Source organism: Chelon labrosus (assembly GCF_963514085.1).
Source record: "Chelon labrosus genome assembly, chromosome: 4".
In the NCBI taxonomy this organism is placed as follows: Eukaryota; Metazoa; Chordata; class Actinopteri; order Mugiliformes; family Mugilidae; genus Chelon; species Chelon labrosus.
In genome coordinates, this window is record NC_140340.1 from 17,890,896 (window position 1) to 17,918,480 (window position 27,585).

The 27,585-nt window shown below is 39.3% G+C and overlaps 2 protein-coding genes and 2 long non-coding RNA genes across 4 annotated transcripts; all 4 read right to left on the reverse strand.

The window, feature by feature from the left end:
* Positions 1-1,835: 1,835 nt before the first annotated feature.
* Positions 1,836-2,268, reverse strand: LOC311486503. Its single transcript, XR_014699001.1, has 3 exons — positions 2,171-2,268; positions 1,951-2,001; positions 1,836-1,875 (listed from the first exon to the last, which is right to left on the reverse strand). It is a non-coding gene; the product is annotated as an uncharacterized lncRNA (long non-coding RNA).
* Positions 2,269-2,907: 639 nt separating this feature from the next.
* On the reverse strand, positions 2,908-7,387 carry LOC311486341. Its single transcript, XR_014698994.1, has 3 exons — positions 7,288-7,387; positions 3,492-3,508; positions 2,908-3,328 (listed from the first exon to the last, which is right to left on the reverse strand). It is a non-coding gene; the product is annotated as an uncharacterized lncRNA (long non-coding RNA).
* An 847-nt stretch (positions 7,388-8,234) lies between these two features.
* On the reverse strand, positions 8,235-15,710 carry LOC311487558 (uncharacterized protein). The gene is made up of 6 exons (XM_084543868.1): positions 14,307-15,710; positions 10,678-11,156; positions 10,442-10,583; positions 10,194-10,319; positions 8,855-8,925; positions 8,235-8,430 (listed from the first exon to the last, which is right to left on the reverse strand). The coding sequence occupies exons 1-6, from the start codon at positions 14,562-14,564 to the stop codon at positions 8,295-8,297; spliced, it is 1,212 nt and encodes a 403-aa protein (XP_084399994.1). The 5' UTR covers positions 14,565-15,710; the 3' UTR covers positions 8,235-8,294.
* A 180-nt stretch (positions 15,711-15,890) lies between these two features.
* LOC311486915 (immunoglobulin-like and fibronectin type III domain-containing protein 1) lies at positions 15,891-27,578 on the reverse strand (the record flags this gene model as incomplete). The annotated part of the gene is made up of 22 exons (XM_084542936.1): positions 15,891-16,276; positions 18,971-19,267; positions 20,071-20,263; positions 20,374-20,459; positions 20,891-21,199; positions 21,333-21,461; positions 21,599-21,775; positions 22,244-22,543; positions 22,629-22,922; positions 23,015-23,156; positions 23,355-23,479; positions 24,221-24,598; positions 24,698-24,985; positions 25,079-25,241; positions 25,329-25,442; positions 25,737-25,932; positions 26,024-26,069; positions 26,170-26,196; positions 26,306-26,405; positions 26,720-26,859; positions 26,961-27,083; positions 27,560-27,578. The coding sequence occupies 22 exons, from the start codon at positions 27,576-27,578 to the stop codon at positions 15,933-15,935; spliced, it is 3,990 nt and encodes a 1,329-aa protein (XP_084399062.1). The 3' UTR covers positions 15,891-15,932.
* Positions 27,579-27,585: the final 7 nt, after the last annotated feature.

Genomic DNA, 27,585 nt, shown 5'->3' on the forward strand with positions numbered 1-27,585 from the left:
GTTTCCTCCTGGACAATATATTCATGTAAACACAGTGAAGGGGAAAAAAACACACAAAGTAACATTTGCCTTAGGAATATTTTGTGAATGTTGAGAGTACATTTTAATTTAATGTATTTTGTGTTACTGCTGCAGATACAGTACATTTACAGTTCGACACTTGTAAAATCGTGTGTCTTCGTGTCACTGAACTGGTGATAGAAACAAAAGTAAAAAAAGAAATCTGTCATCTGTCTAAACAATTACAATCTCTAGAATGGGCTCAAGTTTCCTGGAGATGTACATACTGTATATTCTTTCTGAAAGATGGACTCATGCTTTGAATGTACAAAGAGCACAGATATAAATATGGTCTCTTGTGACCCTCCCTCTTCTTCTCCTCCCCCCTCCTGCTTCCTGTCTCACTTGGAGAGTTTAGTGATGACGCGGATCAAAGCCCCATTCTCGTCCTTCAGTCTCTGGTTCTCCATCTTAAGCTCTGCTTTAACCTGAGGAGAGCGGAAAAACAAATCTTAGGAGTTTCTAGTAGCATGGAGGGCTCATTGTGCCGGGCAGAACATTCCTGATCATGATGAGGAATCACTAGCAGATCTAGCCTGCGTATTCTTTTTCCCGCAGCTCATTTTGTTCCTTTGTTTCCTACTTGTACTTTAAAAGTCATTTCATATTGTTCCACAAGCTACAAAGGCCTGGTTTTGATTTCTGGTCACTTCAGCAGCCCTTTCAGCTTCAATCACGTCTAAATGGAGTTAAGTGATGCAAAGCAACAAAAGCTTTGCGTGCCTTCCAAATCATAAAAAAAAGATGCACAGTATGAGGTGACTGAAAACAAACAGTCTTCTTTGTATTTCTATCTCACATTAAATATTAATGACCACTGAGAATATCTCAGGCAAACAAAGAAATACGTAAATGTGAAGTCTGAGCCTTTCTCGTAAAGGTTTGTGATCGAGAAAATAGGGCCTTTAAATCTCTGATAAAGTAGAAAAGGGTCCTGAATGCAACAACAAGAGCAGTAAAAAAAAAAACGTATGTTTATTTTTCCTTTTCATTTTATTGAATAAATTAATTCTAGATGTTTCATATACAGCACAGTCTAATCGACATACTGTGGAATTTGTCATAAAACATTTCATGCATAAATTCCCGACTTACTTACTTCTTGAAAAGTGAGTACAATTTATTTTGATCAATGTAGGGCCTCGTCAAAAATCATCTCACCGATCCCAAACTAAAAGCTCCGGACCAAAGTTTCTGACTTGTATTGGCTGCTAGCGACTCACCCAGAAATAAAACTGGTGGCCCCCCACAAAACAGGGCAATCTGAGCTGGTCAAATGTAGGCTATGAATTACAATAAACCAAACACAGTGATGTATTTACAACACACAGAATTGCATATTTACTGACACACTTACACAACTGGACCAGACTTGACGGCAGTCAACAGTGACTGTCTGTTGGGCTATTTTCTGACCAGCATCTCATGTTTGTTCAGACCCCTCATTCATAGGTAACAAGAGGTTTTTGTTTGTATTCTCCTCGGCACAACACAGCCCACATTTGTGAGCATTACACTGCAGATGAATACTGATGGCTCGCCCGCTCTGCAGTGTCAAAGTGCTCACAGAGACCACAGGCAACCGAGCATAATGGTGACAAATGATGTCAGCTAAAACCAGCTAAGACTGAGGCACCAAGTCCCACAAACACTTCACACAGTTTGGGTTTCACTGTTGTGGCAAATGAGCTGTTATATATATATATATATCTATATAATTAACTCCACGTTCTCAAAGGAGGCTGGACGTTAAATATACATTACCTTCAATTGTTCTTCCATATCAGATATCCTCTTTTTAATCCCCCAACTTTCCTATGAAGAACGTTTACAAAAGACAATGAGAATAAATGCACCCCAATTAAAAACAGTCCGATGCACAGTTCATACCTTTTCTTCTGCTTTCAGCATGTCGGAGGGACAGTCGCTCGATCCTCCCTTCTGCAGCAATGACAAGTTATTATGAAAAAGATTACAGCACAGCTTGAATGGTTAGCAGTTTGTATTAAATATCCAAAAATTCCAACATAACTCGTTTTCAGGCCAATTGTCCTTTATTTCATTCACACCAATGAATCTGGATCAGCACATTAACCGTGGACTACATTACCTGTGCTGTCTGCAGCTGGTTCTGAATCATGGCGAGTTCCTGTTTACTTGTCTCCAATCGGGATTTGAGCCTTTGATTGGTGGCCAGCGCCTTCTCATACATCTACAAAATGTTCACTTGTTAGGAAAAGATTATTTTCACAGCACACAGACCAACAAACACAGACGTTAGCAGGATCAAGGACTATTCTTTTTGTGTTTTTCAGGGAAGCAGTTTAAGATTATTTTTATAGTTTGCCATGATGGTAAGTGAATCCAAATTACTTTTTCTGGGACTGTTTAAGGTTTAAATTTGCTGTTGTGAGTGAAACGTTTCAACTTTTGTTGACCCTGTGACCTTTAAAAAGGACACACTATTTAAAGTTTTATTAGTCCAATATTTGGTTTGTGACTGAGTATGTACCCTCAAAACTGACGACATTCTCATTAGCCTTTGGTGCAAATTAGTAAATGTTATACTAACTGCTAAGCAAGCATTTCCAAGCATTAGCATGTTAGCATTGTCACTATGAGGGTGTTAGCGTGTTGGTTTTAGCATTTAGCTCAAAGAGCGTTGCTCTCTGTGATTACAGCCTCACAAACCACTGGCATGAATGTCGATTCTTCGTCATATTATGGTTTATAAATGAATACTTTAGCCATGAAACATAGGAAAACTGTAAAATTCGCGTTCAGTGTATCTCTCAAGATGAGTCAAATATGACACCTTCAGTTTCTAAAACAGAGAGAATTCATCCTAATGAAATGAGTACAATTTTGATTTTGCAATCCTTTTTGTTTGTTGGTCAAATGATTAGCTTTAGCTCTAATCTAATCTAATCTCCCATCTTGTTTTGTACCAAACACGTAAGTAGACTCAGTTTTGAAACACTGGTTGAATGACTTTCCCCGCTATGTTCCTGAGTTATTTTGTTAAATGAGCACCTGCTGCAGTTTGCTGGTGAGGTGGAAACACTACTCTTTCCGCAAACTCCAAATCAGAAACAGCCATGAGAAACACATTCCAGGTGCATCACCTGCCTTTTTATAATCGTTGTTCAATGTCTCCTCCTCTGCCTTCTTCCTTGCAGAAAGTCTATTCTCCCTTCGTAAGAAGTAGGACTCGGCGTGGTTTGTCGATGTATCGTTGGGCACATCAGATGATCCAGAAGAGCTCAGTCTAAAGGCATGAGAGAGATAACAACCATTCACCAAGGCCTGGCTCAATCATTGTCCAAGTTTAATATCACTAATTATTTTTCTGTAATTTCCTGTCATTCTATAATAGATTGTCTCGTCTGCAGGAAGTAGTGAGGGTGTAAATTTAATTAGAGGAAACTTACCTAGACAGTCTCTCATGCTGAAATAGAGGAGAAATGTTTTAGAACAAGGTTTCTTCTGAGCAATTTAAAGAAGTAAAAGCAACATAAAATCCACTGTAAGTGTTTGAAGAAATCCAAGACAGTTTTAAACAGCCACACTAAAACCTTGCACTGCATTAAAAAGCCATTCAGCCCCTCCATGACCATATTTCAGTTTGTGCAACACACAGCTTATCTTCATCTCTTCATCTCTGACAGGCTGTTAAGTCATGATGTAATATGTATTTAGTACAAACTAAAATCAACTCCACAGTCGCCACACTGCTGAACATTGCTGTATGGATTAAACTTGGAAACAAGTACATACATTACCCCTATCTACATGCAATCAAAGTTATCTGATTCCGAAAAGTGACATTTCCAAGAATTCCTCAAGGAAGGCATTTGCAGTTTTCCACGAAAAGGTTTATGGCAGTCTGAAATACCAAGGCAAGTTAAAGGAAGAGAGAGGAAATGATCCCTTAAAATAAACTGACAAGCACAGATAACTAAACACATCCAAAAAAGGTAATAACTCTGGTAGTGACCTCCACTATTTGTTCTTCATTACTGCCTGCTACAGCTGGAAGGTCTATATTGTTTCTGTGCTGAGAGATTTTCAAGTGGATTATCAGAACTTCAAAAGAGGCTTAACAAGACCCAAGCAACAGAAACTCATACTCCCTTAAAAAGATAAGTTTAATAATAATAGTATAATACTATTTACATAACCAGTAAGTGTATTCTGTGGTAATATGAACCAACACGTGACAAAGTAGGATCCTACAGTGTTAACAAGCTGACAGATCGGCTTCAATACTCATTGGCATTCCAAATTTTATTCCCTACTTTCTTCATTTGATTTGTTGTTAAAGAGCATAACACTGAGTCGCTCAGATGTGCTGCACAGAGACAAGATCCAGCGACTGCGAAGTTTGTGGTGTATGATTTTCATATACAAACATAGTGATCCCTGGTTCTCCACACGTAATCGTCTTCATTATGTCGTTCCACTCAATTATTCATTTTTCTCCTGTCGCCTGTCCCCCATATAAATAGACGAGACAGTTTGCCAGCTAGTGTATACAAACCCAGTAGGGCTGGTCTCATAAGTGCTGCAATTACATCTCTCTTAAACAAATGGCTTAAAGTATATTCAGCGGTATTACAAGAGATTAGGTTGTTATGTTGGTGGCAAAGATCAGTGATGTTATGTTGTCCTTTTATTTATGACCTATACCTGCATTTCCATCCGTATTAGCAGTGACATGCTACGCCTTGATGGTAAATACTGAAATTATTATCTCCTAAACATCAGCATGAACGAATGGAAACATTAACCTTCACTTGTTCTGCAGTTTCTTAGATGTTTCCCTAGCACCGCTTCAAAAGGCGGATGTAAGCATTTTACATGCAAGACTAAAACAAGTATAAAAACAATACATTAAGTTGTATTAAGTGCATGTTGCCACATACAGAGTGAAATCTTAGAGATATTAATCTAAATAAATGTGTGTTAAGTCACTTCCTGTCACCACATGACACCATGATGACGACTGAGCCCATGGCCCACTAAGACATCATTGCAATATATATAAGTTGCCATTATTATAAACTGGGTCACATTACTGAAATAAAGTCGAGGGCATTTCTAACATAATCTCCGTAAAGAAACATCTAGATATGAATTCAGAAAGCTAAATTAGTTCTACTGCTTCAGCTTTATATTAACAGCATATGGTGACAAAATGTGTTTTCATAATGAAGTAGTCGCAGCAAATGTAATGTGTTTTGTCTGTGAGCTTAGCAGTTAATGTTATGGTGGATGAAAATGTTTCGCATCTACAAAACAAAGACCTTTCTTGTCATTTTGGAAACACAGCGGGGAGTTAAAAAACACAAGGGAGCAGCCACAGTGAGCTGTTAGATGAAGACCTCCAACTTCTATACAAGGTAACCAACTTCATCCCCTGTGCCCCGTGGTGTGCAGCATCAAACCAAGGTGTGGTTTGTGAGCTGTAGCAAAGTAGGCGTCACTAAATCAAGCAGGATTTAAATATTTGCTCCTTTCATCATATTCATCTTATGACTCATTCTTTCAGTTTTATTGAAGTCACTTGTAGCAGCAGTAAGTTTGCCTTATATTATGAAAAGTAATCATCTTGCTGGTTGCAAGTACTTCTGCTCACACTGTATATCAGAGATATGTAAACAAACCGGAATACTGGAATTCATGCTGATATAACCTCTAAGAGCATACGCTCAGTTCGGTTTGCTTTGTTCTGTATTCTCCTAGGCGCGGACACCTTTTCCAGAGGCGGTCGTATAAACCTAAGCGTAAAAGAAAAAACGACTTGTGACCAGTGCTTAAAGGGCTACATGTCAGCCAAAATTAATGGAGCTGGTAAGTGGATTCCTGTGAAGAAGAGGCAAGGTTACAGACGCTGCGTGTAAACACAGTGATATCCCACTGTTCAGACATTTACAGGACCTCTGGATCCTCACCAGACTCTGATGTCATCTCCTTAAATGCTCTCTCTGGACACTTGGATATGCTTGGTAAATGGTAATTAATGATATATCGTGAGCAGACGTGGAAAAAATCTCTGGTTTAGGTTAAGAAACGTCGCATGTAAACAGATGCGACAGAAAAGTAGGCTTTTGTGACTCTGGCCATGAAGGACTGTATGTGCCTCTAAGCTGTGAGCTCCAGCTTTTAGATTGCATGAGGAACTTTTTGCCTGCTGAGCAGTTATTCCCAAGTGGAAAATGTGAGCTTCCCGTAGGACTAGCAGAGATAAACATCCATAAATACTGTGTCTGAGTTCCCACAAGCCAGTCCTCTAAGCTCTCTGTCCCTCCTTGTTTCTGTTCCCTGTCATGCTGTCTTTCACTCCCTCTGCTTTCTCTCTCTCTCCTCTTCCTGTCTCCCCCTCTCTCTGACTCTCTCTCTCACACACTGATGTTCTCTGCGTCATTCCATCTATTTTTCCCAAGTGGATTCTTGGTTTACATAAATAGATAAGACTAACTGCTCGTTAGACTCATTTTCAAGTTTTCTTCCTCCTTGCTCGTGAACCTCAACATGCAAGGATTGATGTGGGTTGTTTAAAAGCATGTTGCATGTTATGAGTAGTAAAAATACTTCAGTTTAGACCGCATAATACAACTATTCTGTCTAGTGTGCTATTTGAAATAAAGTCATCTTGGAAGAATACTTCATAATCTTACAACATGTTTGTAACTTACAGACATTACATTCAAATGAGCATAATTTGATAAAAGTTACATAAACATTGGGAAACAAATTATTAATTGTCAGTTAAAGTAACAGAATAACTCAATAAAATGGTGTCATAGTATCAGTTCATTGGAACCAGATTCATTTGCTTTCACACACTTTCGTTTACTTTTTTGTAGTTGCAGTATAAACATATAAAGTATTTAAAGAAAAATACTGCAGTAGTGGCTGTGCCATACATGATATCTTTAGTCGCGATCCAACAGCTCTCATGTGAATTTTCCAAAATAGACAAGTTATTTCAAATGAGGCGGTAAGAGGTCATTGACGAATACATTTTTAACTGAATACTCAGGCTTAATTACACATCGGATGACGTACGGTCTGTCCTAGGACACACAAATACCTCTGTGGCTTGTTACTGAAACGTTTGTTTGACAGTGACTGACCCTTAAAGTTGGTGTTTGCATTATGTCATCTGTGGCATTTCCTTTGACTAAACAGCCAGAGAAAAGATGAAAGGCAATCGGGCCTTACCCTCAGGCTCTTGGTGGCTGCAGTAGATGAAGCTGGACAAGAATCAGAGAGCGTCTTTCTGATGCGTGGCTGATCTTTGTTGTGAGAAAGTAGAGATGACATCGCTCCTCAGCTGTTGGAGCAACTGCATGCAGCTGTATTGTGGTCCAAAAGCTTTTTTCTTTTTTTTTTTTTATAAAGTTCTTCTTAAAAGCAAAAAAATTAAAATTAAAATTAAAAAAAAAGCAACAAAGGAGAAATATTTATTATCCACGGAGATTGAAATCAGATGTGGTTGTTGTGGTCCTTGGTTAAAGTGAACAAGGCAAGTGTGATCTCCATGTGATGGTGAGACATTGCATATCAGATGAGAGTGAAAGCACAAGTGTGAGAGCTGTGGAGGAACTGGTGGGACAGGGGAGTAGGCGGGCTGCAGTGTGTGTGTATGAGTGTGTAAGTGTGTATGTTTGTGTGGGTGTGTGTGTGTGTGTGTGTGGACACAGGGATTTAACATTGTCCATGAGGACTCCCAAGGGTCTCTAGATCATTCAGTAAAAGTTAAAAATTAAAACATATTTATAGTCACATTCACAGTGTTTTAGGGTTGAAAACATGACTTTGTCAGTCTCTTGCCAGTTAGGGTTAGCTTTAGCTTAGCATAAAGACTGGAAATGTGGGTAACAAAAAAAAAGCACACCTACCAGCACATCTACGCTAGTTAAACACTTTTCACACTATGTCTTGTTTGTTTAGCCCGTGCAAAAACCAGACAGTCAGTTCAGTCCACTATCTTTATGTCAAATTGTTCTGCCAAAATGAATAAGAAAATTATTATTAAAAAATCAGATAATCTCTTGGATTGATCATCAATCCTTTATACTGATGTCAGGGGTGTTGTCTGATGTCTTTGTATATGATAACTTTGCCATATCATATATGTAGGGATCAGAATCTTATCTTAATCTGATATGGGCTGAATATTTACAAGGACGGCATTCATTAATTCGATACTCCGCAAAACATTTTCTTCATGCAAAAGAACTAACAAGATAAACCAAGAATAAAATGAACTTATTCCACATGTTGACACAAAAAAGTGACAACTGATTTAATTTACCAAAGAGTTGGTGACAGTCGTACAGTGCACAGGGTATGTAATCAGGACTGAAGGTTTGAGAAACAGAGAAGACAGATATCAACAGCGGGGCTAAAAATATGTCTGTATATTTCATTTTCTAAAGGTCAATCGTGATAATGTATGTACTGTATATAATGTAAAAGAAAGAACAGTAAAGTACATTTAAATGGGATTTAGTATAGTCTATTCTTTAACTAAAGATTGTTAAAAATGACAAACTTGACAAACTATTCAGTTAGAAAAACTAGCAGAAGGTACATCTTAAAGTTTAGGTAAAAGAAAAAAGAAAGCACGGTCAAGGACGTGTAGTCGTCTTGGTAAGAATGCATAAAAATAGGTTGTTCAGTTGCAAAGATTCACTGTGTTCAGGGTAAGATCTGTTCTCAGGTCTTTTGGAATTTAATTAAGCTGGAGGCTGCATGTGTTGGTAGTTAGAATGAGCTGACATACCTTTCTGAGTATGCTCCAAGACACTTGCATTCATTATGCTTGCACAGGTCATTTGTTTGCAATTTATTCACCTAAAAAGGAATCCAATCAACAAGGGGCGCATTATGTTTGCTTCACACATGCTTGTGGAATGTGACAAATATATATCTCTGTAAAGACTTTTTTAAATATTAACAACAAACGCTTGATTAAAAACCCCGTCCTGAAAAATATTAAAAAGTTTTAGGTGCCGATACAAACCAGGGACTACATTTTATGTCTCATTTTATAGTCTTATTAATTCAAGCCTCTCTCTCTTCTGTCAGAGCAAGCCTTTACCTGCCACCTGCACCTGCTGTAATCTTATTAAAAATGTATTGAGATAAATTATTTCACAAATTTCTATTTTTACAGGGATTAGTGCTTATTGTGCTCCAACAGCAATCACCGAACAGCGTTGACTATTTCTGGTTTTTGACAAAGATGACTCTTGGTGTTTAGGACCGATTCATTTAAACCCTTCAAACCAAAATATAACCAGTAAACAGTTTAGTTTGTCGACAAAATTGCGACAACAGATGGATTCATCTGATTCACGCTATATTTTATGTTAAGTTTAACCTGTGAGCAAACCAAGAGTCAGTTAACTGAAAAAGAAAACGCTTGCTGTTGATTTTTAGTTTCAGTTCAGAAGGATATCACACAATATTACAATAGAGAATATAAGAGTATACCTTCTTAGCAGTCTTACTACCCAGATAAAATACCATTTTTTTAGTTTTTGTTATTTCTTAAACATCTGGCATCATTGCTGTAGTAACCAGGCACCACCTGCTGGCAGAAAATAGTACTTTTCACAAAGGAGTGAAGTGTATTTCCACCAGTCATAACACTTGGTGTCAAAAGTTGTACTTATATACACTATTTGAAGTATTTTCAAGTATACCATACCATAGACTGTTTGTTGAAGGTGAGTAGAAACCTAGAAAGCTGTTGTATCTGGCTGGAATGAGGCCATGCAGGCTCACATCAAACTGAAGGGGAGTGGAAGGGCTAGAAAAATCCTGTTATTTTAAATTATTTGCAGCTATTTACAAAAGCTTTGCTGCACATTAAATGCATTTTTGTTCATTAAAACACCACTGTTTAATTAAGCTGACTGTTCCTCATCCAAAAGGTGACCCGCTATTGTCTCTTCGGCAACGTCCTCTTCTACTTTCTCGCCAGCATGTTCCTGCTCCACACTTAGTCCTGTAATTTCCTATTCTGGTGTATTTTCTTCTTCTTCTTGCTCTTCTGCCTTTCCCTCTCCTCTGCTTTAATTTCTGCTTCATATTTGACATCCTCCTGCTGGGTTTACCTGTATACCGTCAGTCTTCTCCTGCAGCTTGTTGGCATCCTCTGCTGTCATGGAGACTAACTCCTCAGTTACACAGCCCTCTTCGTTCAACTTGGGTTTAATTGGCCAAGCGGGTCCATTAGCCAGCTAAGACAGACAGATATGTTATTCCTTATTCTTCCTAATGGAATTAAGGTTTTGCAACTTGCGGTACAATGTCAAAAAAATACAACAACTAATTAGGTTACTAAATAAAAAGACAGTGTTACCTGAAAATTTTGCAGCTGAGCCATGACGCTGCTGTGGAGAGTCTGTGAAGTGTAAAACTGCTCATCCAGACTCTTCCGGACTGAAATGAGCATCTCCTCTAATGCCTGGGCCCGCATGACCTGCTCAGCCTTAACAAGCTCCCTTAAAAAAACCCCACATAGGACAGGAATAATAAACTTTTTTTGAAAGTCAGCAAAGCCTGCCGGTACATTCTGTGAAATCAAACTGAGCTCACTTTATCGCCAACATCTCCTGGTTGTGTGCGCGGAGTGCCACTTTATGAAGGTACAGCAAATCTTTCAGCTCATTCAGCTCGGACGCTTGCCCCTTTAGCCGTGAACTTAGAGCCTCCGCGGATGCAACCTGCTCGTCGACTCTCAAGCATACAACCGCAACAGCACCGGCCAGCGCAGCCACACTGTCAGACAGTGCTGAACTGGAACTGAAATTGGCCGCAATTACCTGCTTCATGACATCGAACCCTTCGCTCTGGTTCTTTAACATGGCCCGGAGAGTTGTGACTGACAGGGTAAACTGCTTGACTTCATCCCATCGGGAGTTAATCTCAGTGTTGAGTGACCGAAGCTGCAAGAAGATGTCAGAGTTCTTTAACTTCTCAGATGTGTCCAGGGCGACCTTTGCTTTCTCCTGGGCCTGTTTCTGAGCCTCCTCCAGGCCAAGGATCCTCTCCTCCAAAAACAGACCTGTATCAGTCTAAAGAGTGAGATATGTTATTTTGGTGTATGATTTAAAATAATTAAAGGTGACAGAGAATGAAAAAACGTTTTTACCTTGTCTTAGTTGAATAACGGTAGTCTGCCCGCATTCACGAACATACCAAAAATGCTAGACATTCTGAACATCTCCGTTTCATAGAAATTCCTCCTTTAGAAATGTCAGCCAGAAAATGGCCCAATCTGAACAACGGATACATATTACGTAAAATGCATCTCACTGCCCCCCCACTCTCATTCAATTCCCTCCCCTTCAAAATAATTTGCATACATCCGCCCTCTCGCCTCCAACGGGAAGTACATTGCAGCAGTGCTTGCGGAGTTCAAGGCGAAATGGCGAGTCGCGTTCCGAGGTGTGCTCTTCCAGGCTGTGCAAGCAGTGTGCAAACTTTCCATTACATTCCCACCGAAAGAAATGCACGAGATGCGTGGCTGCTGTTCATTTATAATCGGATTCCAACTACATTCAACCACAGACTGCTACTTCGTTTGTGTGTCACTCCGAACCTATTCCAACTTTTCTATACACTTTCAACTTTTAATACAAAACAAGCATCCGCCTTTGAGCGAGCCTCTGTCTATTTTGATGCTCCTATTGTTACAGTCTAGTTGAAACGGTTCTATTTTCGTTCTGCTCGAACGGTAGGCTACCGTCAGCCCAAGACCCAAACAGCCTCGGGCAGGTTTATGCAGTAGAGTAGAATTAGTATTTATTCTCAATGTAATGCTGCAAAAGGATTAGGCTAATGTCCAAATGGTTAGCCCGTGCTATAACTTCGTTAGGACACTTTGGGCAAGGAATGTATTACGCTTGAAACAAACAAACAAAAACATTCAAATAAACCATTCAGAAACGTTTAAATCCGATTCTCTGTAATGGGTGCCTTTTGGGTTCTCAGAATTTGGAAAAAATACCATAAATTACTGTATTTCTGAACACTGCATCTGATAAAGGAGTATTTGAACCTCTGGTAAAATACTGTTTCCCACCTTAGACATGGAATGCCAAAAATTACTAGGAATTTCTTTGTCATGTTAGCCATTTTTGTTACGGGGTTGAATGTTACGGGGTTGAAGATTCTAGCTAAAAGTAGCCATAGCTCCCATGTTAGCAAACATATTAGCACCACATGGCATTTGGAAATCATGAAATTGATATACTTTTCCACACAATTGTTTGATTCTTCCTAAACAATATCTAAATATCATTTATCTGTGTAACAGTGTTGAAAGGTTGAGCATGACGATGTCAATCTCACAAAAAAAACAATGAAATATGGTTAAAAATGTATGCTAACAATTACCTCTCTTCACAGCAAGACCTTGAAAAGACTTGAGTAAGGTCACTTTCTGAAGGTTGAGTATGTTGGACTGAACCATTATTCAAAAAGAGTGGAAAATGCTATGCTGTTACGGGGTTGAACAAACTTGGGGGACATGATTACATAGTACCATTTCATGAAAAAAAATCATGAATTCTTTTCAGTTTTCTTTTATTTTAGTTAAAGTAGACAGGTAAATGATTATATTAGCAGAAAAAATGGGGTTTATGGCAATTTATATACGTTTTAGATTGAATGAAAAAGTAACTTTGGTCACTGGGGACATGCATTTTTGTCTGCCATCTGATACTCAGTGACCTATAAAAATGTGAATAATGTATTTTTTTCAAATATTTTCTTGTGTTATATGCAAATACACTGGTTTCTTTCTGTTTCTTGGTTAAAATGCATTTTATTGGTAACTTTATTTTTAAATCTTTGCGTTAAACCTCTGGGACACAAAAGGCACCAGTTACAGAGAATCACAGTTCTTCTTCCTCCGATTCAGTGTCCTCTTCGGATTCGGGCTCAAACATATAAGGCTGAATCTGTGAATGTGCCATATCTGTAAAATTTTGGTCTGTCCGTGTTCTGAAGATAGCGAAGTTTACATTCTTTTGAGTGGCAGCAAATGCAGCCAATCAGCGTCAAGTGCTTGCATTTCATAATGAGGTTGCCAGTTAAGCCCGAAGGGGCGCCAAATAGGTGCAAAACCACGCGTTTAAAATCCCCCACCCTAATATAGCTTTCTGAGAGAGGTTTTTAGGAAGCTTCTAAGGCATTACAGACCCAACCAAAATTTTGTTGTCTGCATGTCACATCACAGATCAAGGATAAATACCCCGTTCAATCATTCTATGTCACCTTTAAAGCATTTGAAAGTTGTATTATTAATGATCAGAGTCAGACCCAGCTATATTATCATCGCAATTATTAGATATATTACGGTAAAAAATAATGTTTTGTTAGCATTTAGGTGCCTGTTACTACTTCTGGTTATATTGGGATCATTCATTCATGTTATTCATATGGAAATAGCATGTAAATAGCTATATATTTTTATATAGCTGTCCAAAAGTGTATGTATGATAAAAATATATGTCATATTAAAATTCTAAAATACTTGAACCAGTCTCATTGTGCTATTTTGATGTCAAAAATTTAAATTTCACAATTCACTGTTTTGGAGTGCAGTGCAGCATGACTTTAACCCATATTCCTCGAGCAACTAATGTCGTTAACTATTTTGGATCGCGTATTAGCACCTCACAGTAACAGCTGTACTTGTAAATGTCACTAATATGTGGCCATGAAATTGTTGTACTTGTGTCATGCTAAAAATATCAACAGGTGTTGTCTTCAGTGTGAAGCCCGCGCTTTAAAAAAATGTCACATAACCGTGCTTTTCAAAATAATATTCACTGACCGCATTTTTGCATCTATATTTTTATTTAAATGGCACAACACTTACGTGACATATATTGCGAATGTAAATACAAGCGTTTTTATTTATTAAATTGCAAATAAACGCTTACTTTGTAAAAATAATTAAACGCACGCTGCTTTTATTTATGAAGGCGAACCGCGTTAACTTCCGGTAATGTACGTTCTTTTTAGCTAGCTTGACGCAACTATGTATTTTCCACTGCGAGTTGTTTTGAGTTTGAAAGCCCCTTTGTTTGTGGAACTCCGCCAAACTTACACTCAAACTTATAATTTGAATTTGTTAACTCCAACCGAAGATAATATATTTTACAGAGAAATGACGTCTGGAGCACAGACGCGCGAGTGAAAATAAGCTAATTTACCTGTGCGTCCGTCATCTCCATCACCTGTTGGAAGTTTGAGAGTCTCTGTTGTATTGTTGCGAATGTCTCGGACACTTGGTCGAGACTTAGCCGGTGTTGAACACAAAGCCAAACCACGACTGATGCCCAGACTGTGACTGCGGTGATGAACAACAGAGCTGGAGAAGAAAGGGAGTTAGACCTAGTGTTGGACTTTGGCGCCTCCGGCAAGATGGAGGCGTCCTCCTGATGCAGCTTCTTCGCCCTACGCCTGGCCATGGCAGCAGAGGGAGAGTGGAGGGAAAGCTGTGTGTCCTCACGTCTGCATCTGCTAAGGTATCAAGTTGTCTGTTCTGCTAATCCCTTCGACCTAGTCATTCATTTGACCCCCCACAATATTCAAAGCAGCTGGTGGTGGTGGGCAGCGTCAGAGCATGTTATGTAACCAACTGCAGTGGTGTGCTTTATGTCTAAAAACAAGTTATTCATCTCAAATGAAAGATCAACATTCAAAACTTTAATTAACACACAGTCAGGTAGCAGTAGAAAAAGTAAATCACTCAGTATACTAATTTTTATAGAGATAAAATGTGCAACTGTTCCCAGTGAGGCCAAATTACTGTGTGTTGAATGCGCAACTGTATTGCCTTATCTGCAGTCATGCTCTTGTATACAATCTACCTGCACTACGGCTGCCTCTTTATTTAGAGACGCATCTGCAAATTATTGTCTTCATTAATTCAAAGATTGATTATATAGTGTAAGAGATGTTGCGAAATTTGTCAGGCAATCACTCGAAAGCCTTCAAATACGTGGTTTCCTGTCATGTGACAAAGAAAAATGATTTTTGCTAAGGAGTTATTATTTGTTAAGCCACTTACTGATTGATCGACCAGTCAGCTAAATGTGTTCGGTAAAGTACTCCAGCAGTATGAAAAATAAAAACCACCAAATTTGTCCCAGCACAATAAATGCAGTAAATCAAATCATACTTATGTGTAATAAATAGTTTTTAGGCCTACTCTGGTGCCACTTCTAATGCCAAGCACCTCATGACTCAAGCGATTAAAATGTTTATAACCTTGCCTGTGAGTGTAGTGGATTTTACCAGTGTGGAGAGAACACAGATCACAACACCCAACTCTGTCTTTCATTAATTTAATGCAAGGTACCAGAAACCGAAACAGCTCCTGATGTTTATAGGAACAAAACATTCTTGTCTCTTTCCACAAAAATACTCAATTTTAACAGCATTTAATCCACATCTAAAATGTAATGACCAAACCTTATGTTGTTGCCCATTTTCTGCATAAAAAGGTCACTCCTTTACTCCAGTACAAACACGTTAAATCTTGAGAAAATAACAAGTTGTGTTAAGATTAGTTTTACGTTCTCACTTCAATGTTAACTCTTCAAATACTGGTGCATCACACTAATGGTAAATGGAGTAACTTCAAATTTAAAAAGTAACTTGTTCTCACTAAATTTTGTGTAAGAATAAAGAATCTGTTGCTTCATCTTCCGTCCAGCACCTGCAGCTCTTCTTCACTCTGCAAAGAAACCCATTAATCTCAGGTTGTTTCATCTACATACTGCACACTTAAAACATTTAATCCGACAGTCTCTTCACAGAAAACTGTCTGAATCTTAAAACTTGTTCATACCTCTGACATTCAGGGTCATTGAGGACTCCGCTGTGCCCAGTTTGTTCTCTATGACGACTTTGTATTCCCCGTCATCTTTGGGTCCCACCCTGAGTATGAGCATGGAGCAGACTCCACATACATTTGTGATGTGGTAGTTGGTGTTCGTGTTGAGGCTGATGTTGTTTCGGTACCACGTCACACGTGGAGCTGGATCACCCCTAACCGCGCAACTCATGTAGCATTCGTAACCTTGTGGAGCTGTACGCTTCTTCAGGGGAAGGATAAAAGACGGTGGCGACTCGAAGTCCAAGGATTTAATCTCTGGTATGTTTACTTGGAACTTTGCTGGAACAAAAAGAAATGCAGAAAGCGTTTAATAGAAATATGATAGCAAAACACTTAATGTGCACTAGTCGCCTTTTAACCCTCTGGAGTCATCGGACGCGCTGGCGTGTCCAAATCACGTGACAGATGACGTTGCAGCAAGATGCAGCCTCGCAGAGTCTTTGTTTCAACTTGTGTTCAATATACAGACTTCAAACTATATACCAGTTTTTAAATTGCGTTGATAGGCCAAGTAAAACCAGATTTATGATAAATAATTTACGTCATGCTTTTTCATGTATATTGTCGTCACACTTGTCGCCGTAAGAAATGGCAAAAACAGAAGAAAGGAGAGCGCTCGCAAGCAGAAAGCGTTTGCAAGTTAAAAAAAGTTGTGGGAGTGATGACGGTATAAGATTTAGGGTTAGGGTTAGGCGATTTTTTAGATTTGAGATTTATGATATTTAGCGTGTTTGGAGTGTATAGTTAGTGTATAGTGCTGTGTATTTAGTTTGTAGTGAAGTTGTTTTTTTTGTTTTTTGTTTTGTCAAAAAATGAGGCGATTATTGAATGCGGAGCAGGCATTGTAGCTCTTTTTTACGATGACTGAACCTGAGGGAGACGTGGAGTCAGAGTCTGAGTCAGAGAGTGAGGACTTTGACGATGAAGTGGATGATCCATCTTTTGTTTTGGAAGTGAGGGAGAGGAAGAGCATCCTCCGAGACGGTGTGGCACGCCCACCACGTCCAGATCTCAGCTAGATCAGGGAGCAGAGCCTCGCCTCAGCTCTGAGCCCTGGATGTAAGCAGTAAGCAGGTTCCAGCCACGGAGAACACCAGGAGTCCAGGTAGAAGCACTTTCCCCGCATAGTCCAGAAGACCTTTTTCTATTGTTTTTTGCCACTGACACAGTCAGGACAATCTCCAGAGACACCAACAAAAATGCTGCTAAAAACAAAAAATTAGGGAAGAAATACAGATGCACTGACATCGGAGACTGAAGATCTGTACAAGTGTTTCGGTCTACTAATCTACATGTCGTTGGTCTCGCTGCCAGGTCTCCAAGACTAATGGGGACAGAATTACATTTTGTCTGTGCCCCTTGCAGCCAAAGTGATGACAAGAGACAGGTTCCGATCCATATTTTGGAACTTCCACCTCAGTGATCCAGGGGAGGATGAACAAAATGATAGCAAGAAGAGGGATCACCAGCCCATGATAAACTGTTCAGAGTTAGGCCCCTTTATAATGACATCCACAGTGCCTGCCTGGCTTATTACCACCCAAGGAGGGAGCTGGCAGTCGATGAAAGGATGGTGGAGACTAAGGCAAAAACAGGCATGACGCAGTATATGAAGGACGAGCCAACTAAATGGGGAATGAAAATTTTTGTATTATCTGAGTCAAGCAGTGGCTACACTATCAGAGGTAACTGCAAGTGAGCATGGGCTGAGTTATGATGTTATCCTGAACCTTGTTCAGCCTGTCTTGGCACTGGGTACCATATTTACATAGATGATTATTACTCCAGTCCCAAAATGTTCATGGACCTGGACAGTGTGAAGTTTGGAGGATGTGGCACCTACAAGCAGAGCAGAAAAGGATGCCGTAGAGGGAGGGCAAATACTCTCACCAAAAAATGCGGAAGAGGCTCTGTGAGATGGATCAGAGAAGGCCCACTTATTTTTGTGAAGTGGATGGACACACAGGAGGTGTCTGTGTGCTCCACCATCCACCCTGCATTTTCAGGGGAGACAGTGAAGACCAGAGTGAATGATATGAGTGGTGTTGACCTGTCAGATCAGCTCATTCAGTATTACTCCACCCACAGAAAAACCGCTCGCCGGTACAAGAACGTGTTGCTGCACTTCTTGAACATTGCAACGACACATGCCTTCATCTTGCAGTGTGAGATGAGTGTCAAGAAGGTGCAGCCCGTGGCACACAAAGACTTTATTCTGGAGCTGGTGTGCCGGTTTTGAGGGGTGGCAGGTGTTCCCCAGAGCAGGACAGTGGCTCATGTTCCTGTGCCCATTGTCACAGCCACAGATCCTGGCCAAAAAGCTACCAAAGGCAAACGGAAATGCGAACGCTGCATCCAGGTGGTCAATAAGAGGAATGACACACCCTGGAAGTGCCAGGCCTGTGATGTGCCCCTCTGTCATTTGGTGGACAGGAACTGCTTTGTGGAGTGCCACAAATAATTTGTACACCTGATTGTTTTGTAAATAGTTGTACAAAAAACCACCTGAGCCATTGCCTGCATTTTAATGTAAATAGTATTCTAATTTATAAAAATGGTTCGTTAAACATGTTTGTGGTTTTCACAGTAAAAGATTTTACTTTTTTCTGCTCGGATTTTATGTTTTTTGTGTGGTTTTAGGTCCAGTGTGTTAATACAGTATGTCAAAAAAAAAACAACTGTAAATTCACACAGACGAGGTTGTGCCGAAAAAAATGACACCAAACAAAGCATGGTGAACAGTTTTTAAGGTAAAATATATAAAATCAAAGATAAAATCAAAATTAGTCAAAAACTGCCAATTATACCCTGGACCCCAGAGGGTTAAGACTGTTTTCCCAAGTAAAACGCCATTCCACTATACCTGCACTTCTCGACACTTCTTGTTCTGTAAACTACATTGGTGTACTGGAAAGTAAGACCTGATTCAGGTTTTTTTTTTTAATCGTCTTTGTGATTCAATTTTGCACATACCTCTTTCCCTTTTGGTCCCAAACACAGGTGACTCTGAAGGTGGCGAAAGGCCCATGTCATTTTTAGCAAACACCCTGAAGCAATACTCCCGTCCGGGCAAAATGTTGACAACTGTGAACTTATTGTTAAAGAGGTTGTCTGCCGCTGTCCTCCAAGTGCGTTTGAAAGAGTCCCGTTTGGATACCATGTAGTGTAGCCTGTCATCCCTCTTCTCATCTGGTGAAGGGGTCCAGCACAGAGTCACTGTTCCTGGGATGTTCTGATCCAGCTCCACTGGACCTGGAGGCTTGGGATCATCTAGAACCAAATATAGAAATATAGATTGCTAACATTAAACAAGGTTAGGCTACTTTCCACTTGAACTCCACATTTTAAAGTATGTAACAGTAAAATCAAAAGTATGGTCTTAACTAGAATACATTTGTTGGCATATGTTCTGACAGATGGGTGACCCAACTAGAATTTATTGCTTACAAAGAATAAGAACCAAGTTGAACTACTCAAATTTGAGGTGCCCTGAAGCACATTTGTCCTTACAAAGGCAACTAGGCTTGTTGGGTTTTCCTCGAAGAGGTTTCACCACTCCAAGTGGCTTCTTCAGTTTTAAATAGCTAGTGGGGAGTTCATTTTTTTATTTGGAACAAGTGGTGGTGCACACCTTAAACTGAGTCGATGAGTTTGACTTAGATGAGTGTTGAGACGCCTTCAAGAAAACTAAGTTGCTTTTGTTTTAGCTTTGTTTTAGATAAAAACATGACCTGGATGACTGAGAATCTTCACACACATAGAAACAGTTCCCTGACACACAAACACAGTTTTCAAAATCCGAATTGGTCACATTAGATGGTGAAATTGCGGGGTTAGGTTAACCCAAGATTGAGCGGCAGCATGATTGTTGGTATTTTTTCTTTTCAACCAGAGAGTAACAGCAAGAGGAACTAGTTATTGGCTGTCCATAGTGTATGGCTTTTACATTTGGTGTGGGAAAAGTCCACCAGTGAACAACTGTCAGCTACAAAGTGATGGGCAACGAGTTGATTGCTTTGTATGTGGATGGGGCACGACAGTAAGAATTCATGGCTCTGCACAATGACATTCACCTGTAACTCTGATTTCAACATTGAAGCTTTCCTGGCCAACAATATTCTTGACAGTGATAGTGTAGATGCCAGAGTCCGGCCGCTCAGATGTGGGAATTAGCAGTTGAGAACCTTTGTCAGAGTTGGTAATTGTGACATGTTTAGGCACTGGAATACCATCCTTTAACCAAGAAATATCAGGCAGAGGGGAGGCCTGTAGACAATAAGTAAAATGTAGTGAATACAGTTAATCACAGTGTGTATGTAGTGAATATAATATTGTGAACATATTTGAAAGAAAAGCTCTGGAACAGGACAATGTACCTCAAAGTTGATGTTAAGACGAACAGTGTTTCCAGATCTCACCACAATAAAGGTCTTCATGTTGCGATCTTTGAACTTTGGCCTTACTGTGGGGGAAGAATTTAAAAGAAAATGTTAAGATTCTTAAATGTATGCTATTTAGTAAGTTATCACCTAATGTTTCATAAATTCCTGTTCTTATTCTTTTCTCACTACTGTTTTGTACGAGGGGAAATCGTATCCTGTGTAGTGCTGACGCAGAGATAAAGATAAAGACTTAGTTAAATTAATCTATATTTATTTCCAGTCCTTTGGTGATTGTAATTAATTGTACTTTGGGTACAACAGCTGACAAATATCTCATTGCTATATTCTGCTCTCTGCACAGTATTATATATCTGCTGTGGCTTTCTGTGGATGCCCGAATCCACCTCATTTGAAATATGTCTAGAAATAACGGCAAACTATTATTTGGACTCATTTATTCCTCTTTTGTTTTATGCAGTGTCATTAAACATTAACAAACAAAATTACTTACTAGGAGGAGGCATGGCAATTATATAATTGTCAAAGCCATGAGGTTCCCCATCACCTCCGTAATTGGTGGCAATTACTCTCACCCAGTAGTTGGCCATTGCCTTTAAGCCAAGCACGGTGTAAGAAGTGAGAGTAATTGGGATGGCGTTGCAGCGCGTCCATTCAAGGCACTCAATTGGCCTGATCTCCACATAGTAGCCCTGGGCTTCATCCTGTATTCCTTGCACTTGCTTAGGTTTTGTCCAAGCCAGTGAAAATGTGGTGTAATTGGAGGAAGCTATTTTCAGGTCTGTGACTTTTCCTGGAGGTTCTGAAATCACAGTAATGCGAGAGTGCTGGTTTTGTATTTCTCAAAGAGAAAGACATCATTGTCTTAACTTTAAAGAAATATTTTCAGTGAGTGAACTGCAGTTAATTGTAAAGCCTCTGTGTGTTTGACTTACTCATTGGATCCCTTGCAATAACAGTGTCACATGGAATACTGGGATCTCCAGCACCAGACAGGTTGATAGCAGCCACTCTGAACTCGTATGCTGCTCCCTCAAAGACATCTTTCACTGCATACTTTGTATCTGAGTAAAAAGGGAACATGTAGTTCTGGTATCTCTAGAGATCTTCATTCATGTAACATAGCATGCATCATAAGCATTTGTTTTCCCATTGTGTCCATTCACAGAATATTTCTGCAGCTTGTCATATTAACTGATACCTGTAATTGGCCCCTTTTGGTTTACAAGGCTCCAATAATTAGTGCCTTTCTTGTTCTTTTCCAGATTGTATCCTACTATTTTGGTTCCTCCAGTGTCGCATGGAGGACTCCATGACAGGTTGATACAGTCTTTAAAGGCACTGACCACTTTGGGGGCTGTTGGTGCTCCAGGATAACCTGTGTGGAAGGAAATGGAAAATAGAAGGCGAAACACAGGTTATCCTTATAGTTATACCAGTTTTGTTACCTCAACAATGAAAAACATGCTATGCAATACCAGTGTAACAGACTTTAATCACATAAAGTTTGCACAAGAGCTGAAGAAAGCAAGAATGTTTGGCAAATAGGAAAAGATAATTTTTACCCCTGGGCCAAATAGAAGTGACATTATATGTAAGATGTTCTTTTTTCAGCTTTTGTATATGCTTAGTGATGGTCTAAACATATGTATAGATTTATTTTTTAATAATCACACACATTTATGAAGTTAGAAAATCTGAAATACTTTGAATAGAAAAGAAAAATGTTAGAGTTTGTTGGGTTATTTTAACTTCTTGCCCAAACATTTTATCAGGTTTTCATTAGGCAGATGTTTATACTGGTATCCACAAAGTCTCTTAAATTAGGCTCAGACTAAAGACTTACGTAATACACCAGCTGCTATGTCCTCCGTCTGCAGGTAATCACTGAAGCCTTCTGCGTTCTTGGCTCTGATCCGGTAGCAGTATCTCCTTCCAGGGTCCACATCTGAATCTTTGTAGCTTGTGTTGTTGCCAGGGATCTCACCGAGATTTGACCACTTATTTCGCCCCACTTGTTGGCGTTGTATGCTGTAATTTGTGATCGGGCATCCGCCGCTGTCTTTCGGAGGTTTCCATTTGAACTCAACAGATGTTACAGCACTTTCCATAATGTCCACGGGGCCTTGTGGGGGGGTTGGTTTGTCTTTTCACAGAGTTAAAACAAATTATAATCTTCCCACAGCAGTTATCACAAGTGACCAACTAAACGTCTCTGATTGTCAGCTTACCCAGTACAATAAGTTTAGAAATTGCCTCGATGGTGCCAGATTCATTTTTTATCTTGATTTTGACCTCTCCGCTATCTCTCCTTTGGCACTTAGTAAGACGTAGCTGGCTTTCGGTATCTGATGTTTCAATCTTCACGTTGAGGGCAGGCAGCAGCTCATCGTCATCTTTGTACCACTGTATGTTCATCGGTGCCCCGCCTGAGAATGGCAGCTTCCATTCAGCATTTTCACCTGCCTTTATAATGACTGGCTTTGTGAATTTCCCTAGAGCATCCGAGTCAATTTTGGGTGGGTCTGTAGTATCAGAGCGAGAGAAAAGTGATCAAAAACCTTAATGCTTAAAATTTAAAATGTTTGACACATTTTTTTTTTTTTATTATTCTGACCTTGAATATTAAGTGTTGCTTCGGATTTACGTCCTTCAGCTTCAAAGCGGTAGACAGCTGCGTCGCCTTTTTTGCAGCAATCAATAATCAGCCTGTGGCAAGCTCCATCTTTGATAATCGTTACCCCATCCTCATTTGTTAGCTTGTCAGGAAAAAAATAAATCTAATTTTATAAAACATATACATATATTTATGTTTGACTTTGTTGTATATTAATAATTAAAACCAAAGAATATACAGTATTTATGAGAAAGTATATAAAAAATGTACTTTGAGCATTCAAAGATGTGTGGCAGTACAAGTTGTATTCACGTCTATTATTCTGGAGTATTTGACTTACCAGCTTCCCGTTTTTGTACCAGCGTCCCTCTGTGGTCTCACTGCTTAGCTTACAAGACAGCTCAGCCCGTTCACCAACATTAGCGACTGTGTCTGACAGCCCACTGACAAACTGAACTCCTCGATCTGCAAATGTAAGTGTTAAGATGATCCAACTTATTTGGCCTCGTGAGACAATGTGTTAAATTAGTTTGAAGAACAGATTTACAGACTTCAGCTTTAATATATGATCTGCTAACAAAGATAGAGATAGAGCAGAAGGCTAAATCAAGGATGGTAATGTCCTGCGTCACCACTTCTTGATTTTTCATTTACACTATGTCTCTCTATCTAGTCTTTGGCCTGCAGGAAAGCATTATTATAAAGGTTTCTTCCTATATATTGAGTAGCAGTTTACAGAGACAGTTAGCAGTTTGAATCACATTTTAAATGTAACACTTTTTCTGCTTAAGTTATGGTTATTGTGATTTATATCATTTTAGAAACCCCTAAATCTTAAATTATGTAAACCCTAATCCAAAATTTAAGGACAACATGTTGTTCTGCTAAGCCTTTAGTATCCTTCTATAACGTGTATATTCAAAACCAGCCAGCCAGGTTTTGGTCTTATCATTATAAACTTTAAAAGATAGATTTCTTCTCTTGTGTAAAAATCTTCCTACTGTAGCTGCCTCACATATTCTATTGTGGGTTGGAAGTAATTTCACACTTTGAGTAAAATGGAAATAATTCTGACATAATTGACCCAGATAGCTAAGCTCTCAGTGTCTGCAGATGCAAAGGCACATTTGAGAGCATCTGCACTAAAAGTATGATGCTATATTAATCTGTAATCTGATTACACATAAAGTTTTCATGCAGTTTTACCCATGACAGTGTCAGGAACCAAAGGGCCAGTTCGTGACCTCTTCTTTTTCTTGTCGTTCACATCATCTTCTGTATTTCCATCTCCATCACCCATACCTCCATCAGTCCCATCACCAGAACCATCACCAGAACCATCACCAGTCCCATCACCAGTCCCATCACCAGTCCCATCACCAGAACCATCACCAGAACCATCACCAGAACCATCTCCACCATCCCCCGTAGCAGCTTGAACTTTTTCATCTTGAGCTTGTTTGGCTGCCTCCAAGTCATCTTTCTCTTTTTGAAGCTTTGCCTGCTGTTCCAATGCTAGTTTAGACAGATCATCTTCACTACCAGTTTTGGTGCCCTTACGTCCTTTACCACCATTTGGATCAGCTGGATTATAGAATAGCAGGGAGAGAAAATTTTTTTTCCTCACTTAACTATTTTCAGAGTTATATTGTGTTTATTAATAAATATAAATATGGTGATATGTACAAGATTTCCCACCTTCCACTGTCAGAGAGGCACTGCTGGAAGTAATGCCAGCAATGGCATAATATGCTCCCTTATCTGACATTTCACAGTCCTTTACTCTTAATGTATGAATTAGTTTGTCCTCTGAGACAGTGATCTCATATTTGTCTCCATGTCCAAGTGACAAGTTCTCTCTTGACCAAGTGATTCTGTTGAGTGGAGTTGACAAAACACACTGAAAGACGGCGTCTTCACTTTCAACGGCCTTCGCATCCTTGATCTTGGCTATGAACTCCACAGCAGGCACTAAGAGAGGAGGACAGGTTTATGTTTGATTTGTCTTATCGACTTCCAGTATGATTGTGCTGTTATATTCCAAATGAAAATGTGGTGTTTAACCTTGGAAGTCAGTTGAAAGAACATTTGCCTCATCAACATCAACCTGGTAAAATCCAGCATCCTCTGGCTGTGGGTTTTTGATGCTGAAAACATAGTTGGACCCTGTTTTCTTAAGGCTGTGCTTTGAATTGTCATCGTCACCATAGGGAACCATTGTCCCATCCTTATGAGACGAAGGTTGACATGTTAGTTTTGTTTTTTTATTATTACTTTCAGTTGTTTTTGGCTCTTGGTAAAGACATTAATTTACCTTGAATAAGTTAATAGCACTGTTGGGATCCCATAGTGTCATGTCGAAGCCAAAATCAGCTGTCCCATTTGGTTTCACTTCAATTTGTTTCACATTACCCAGATTCTCTACAACCTGCAAAGAAAATATTTTTTAAAAAGTGTATATTTGTGCAGATTTTGCATCATTGCTGAACTCATGACATTTTTAACTTTAGCAGCTTTGAGCTCTGGATGTCTACTTTGAGTTAAGATTCAATGGGCTTGTTTAGCTACAGGCAAAACTAGTTTTTATGCAACGTGAGTAACTTTACCTGACTCTTTTAAGGACAGACTCTTTGTCCTCGTTCAAAACTTCACTGACATTTTGCAGTCTCAAAACACACAATCCAAAATTCATGCGCAGTTGCTAAAAAACTTCAGACGGTACCTTTGCCTGTTCATCTTCCCTTTCCTTTTTCATCTGGTTTAGTCTCTTCAACATCCAGCGAAAGTCAGTAACACCAAAATCCAAACATATTTTTTCATAGTCTCTCTTTGGTGCGCTGATAAGCAGTTCCCAGAGTTTGGGATCAATTTCTCCCTCTTTCTTTGGCGGGAGTTGCTTTTTTCTGGTGACAACAACACTGAAAGGGAGGAAGACAGTAATATATATTTTGGGTTGGTGTTTTTAGCAGTATACATTTTAAGTAAATGTTGACTTGGCCCTGAACTTACGTCTTCTTTAACATTGATCTGAAATCCTGTGGTGCCTGCCCATTTGCTGAAAGAAAATTAGATATAAATTAGAAAAATATTTCTGCAATAATCATTGCTAGATGCTAGGAAGTTGCTAGACAACAATTGTGCAGTAAATTTTGTACCTTCTCGGGCGTTTTTCTTGAATCCAACTGGAAGAAAACACAAAAATGGCACCAAAAAAACATAAGTGAATAGTCGAATAATATATTGTGGTCTAATTTCATTCCATTTACTAATATCTTACATGTTAAATCTCACCTTGAATAACATTGACAGTTACGGTGCAGACAGCCTTTCCATACTCATTGGTGGCAAAGCACCGGTAGGTGTCAGCTTGGTCGGGTTTTATGTTGTTCATCTAAAAAAGCAATATTGTCATGTGAAGATTGGATGCATACTGATGGATGGTAGATTCTGTTACCCATGAAGAATGAGTTTGACTGATTACTGTAAGTACTGGGGCGAACAAAGGCTTATTAAATAGAAGGTTTCTTCATGATCTATTCATCTTAAATAGTTGTAAATGTAAATATTCCTTTATAGATGCAGCTTTAATATTGAATATGTCAGTTATTTTCTTAATTGTTTGGTGAATAAACATTTAAAAGCAGCTAATCACAACACTGGAGAAGTTATGGATGTGGATAATTTTATCTGTCTATGTTTTCTCACCTCAAGAATGTGTTCTTGAGCTCTTTCATCATATCTCGTCTTGTACTTTTCTGGGTCATCTACTTCGCCTTTATTTCGCCCCCATGTGACAACCGGTTTGGGCTCTCCACTAACCATAGCTTTTAAAACTGCTTTCTTACCTGAAAAATCAACACACAGAGAGAACCAAATGACACTATTGCATCGTGTGTTTCATAGTGTTGCTCTTTCTAAGTTGACAGTGTGTGCGCTTGTTTTCTACCCTCTTGAACAGTCACAGCCATTGGTTTCCGGGTAATATCGGGTGTTGATTTTCCTGCCGGCAGTATCTCGACGAACTGAGTGATCATAACCCCGGGGACTCTGGACCTTTTCTTTATAGCCACTGTTAAAACCAGAAGTAAAACAGTTTAATAGGACGGTAACATAGCCGTGTGGGGTTGTGAAAGTAAACGTGGACAGAAAGCCTATAAGCCAACGTGAAACGGAAAACACAAATGGCATAAATGGGTGTTAGCGGCAACAAAATTTAAACATTACTGAGCCAAGCCACAAGACTGACCTTGGTTAAAGTTAATAACGTTTTTGCAAAATCTATGCACTCAATTCAAGGCTATCTATATTATTTATAAAGTTAAAACATTTCAAAGCCAAACCAGTGGATTAGACATGGTTTAAGTGTATGAAACTAAGCTGCAGAATCTGTCTGGCCTCCAAGCGATTTGTCAAACCTGATGTTAACATTAAAATTTCTGGCTTTTCCCTTTTCTCTTTTAAAATCAACACTATAGTATCTATAGACAGAAATAGACACAAGAGGTCACTATTTCCTCACTTTTTGTCAGCCATTTCAGTTCTTACATCCTGACAGGGCCTTCATTTTTATT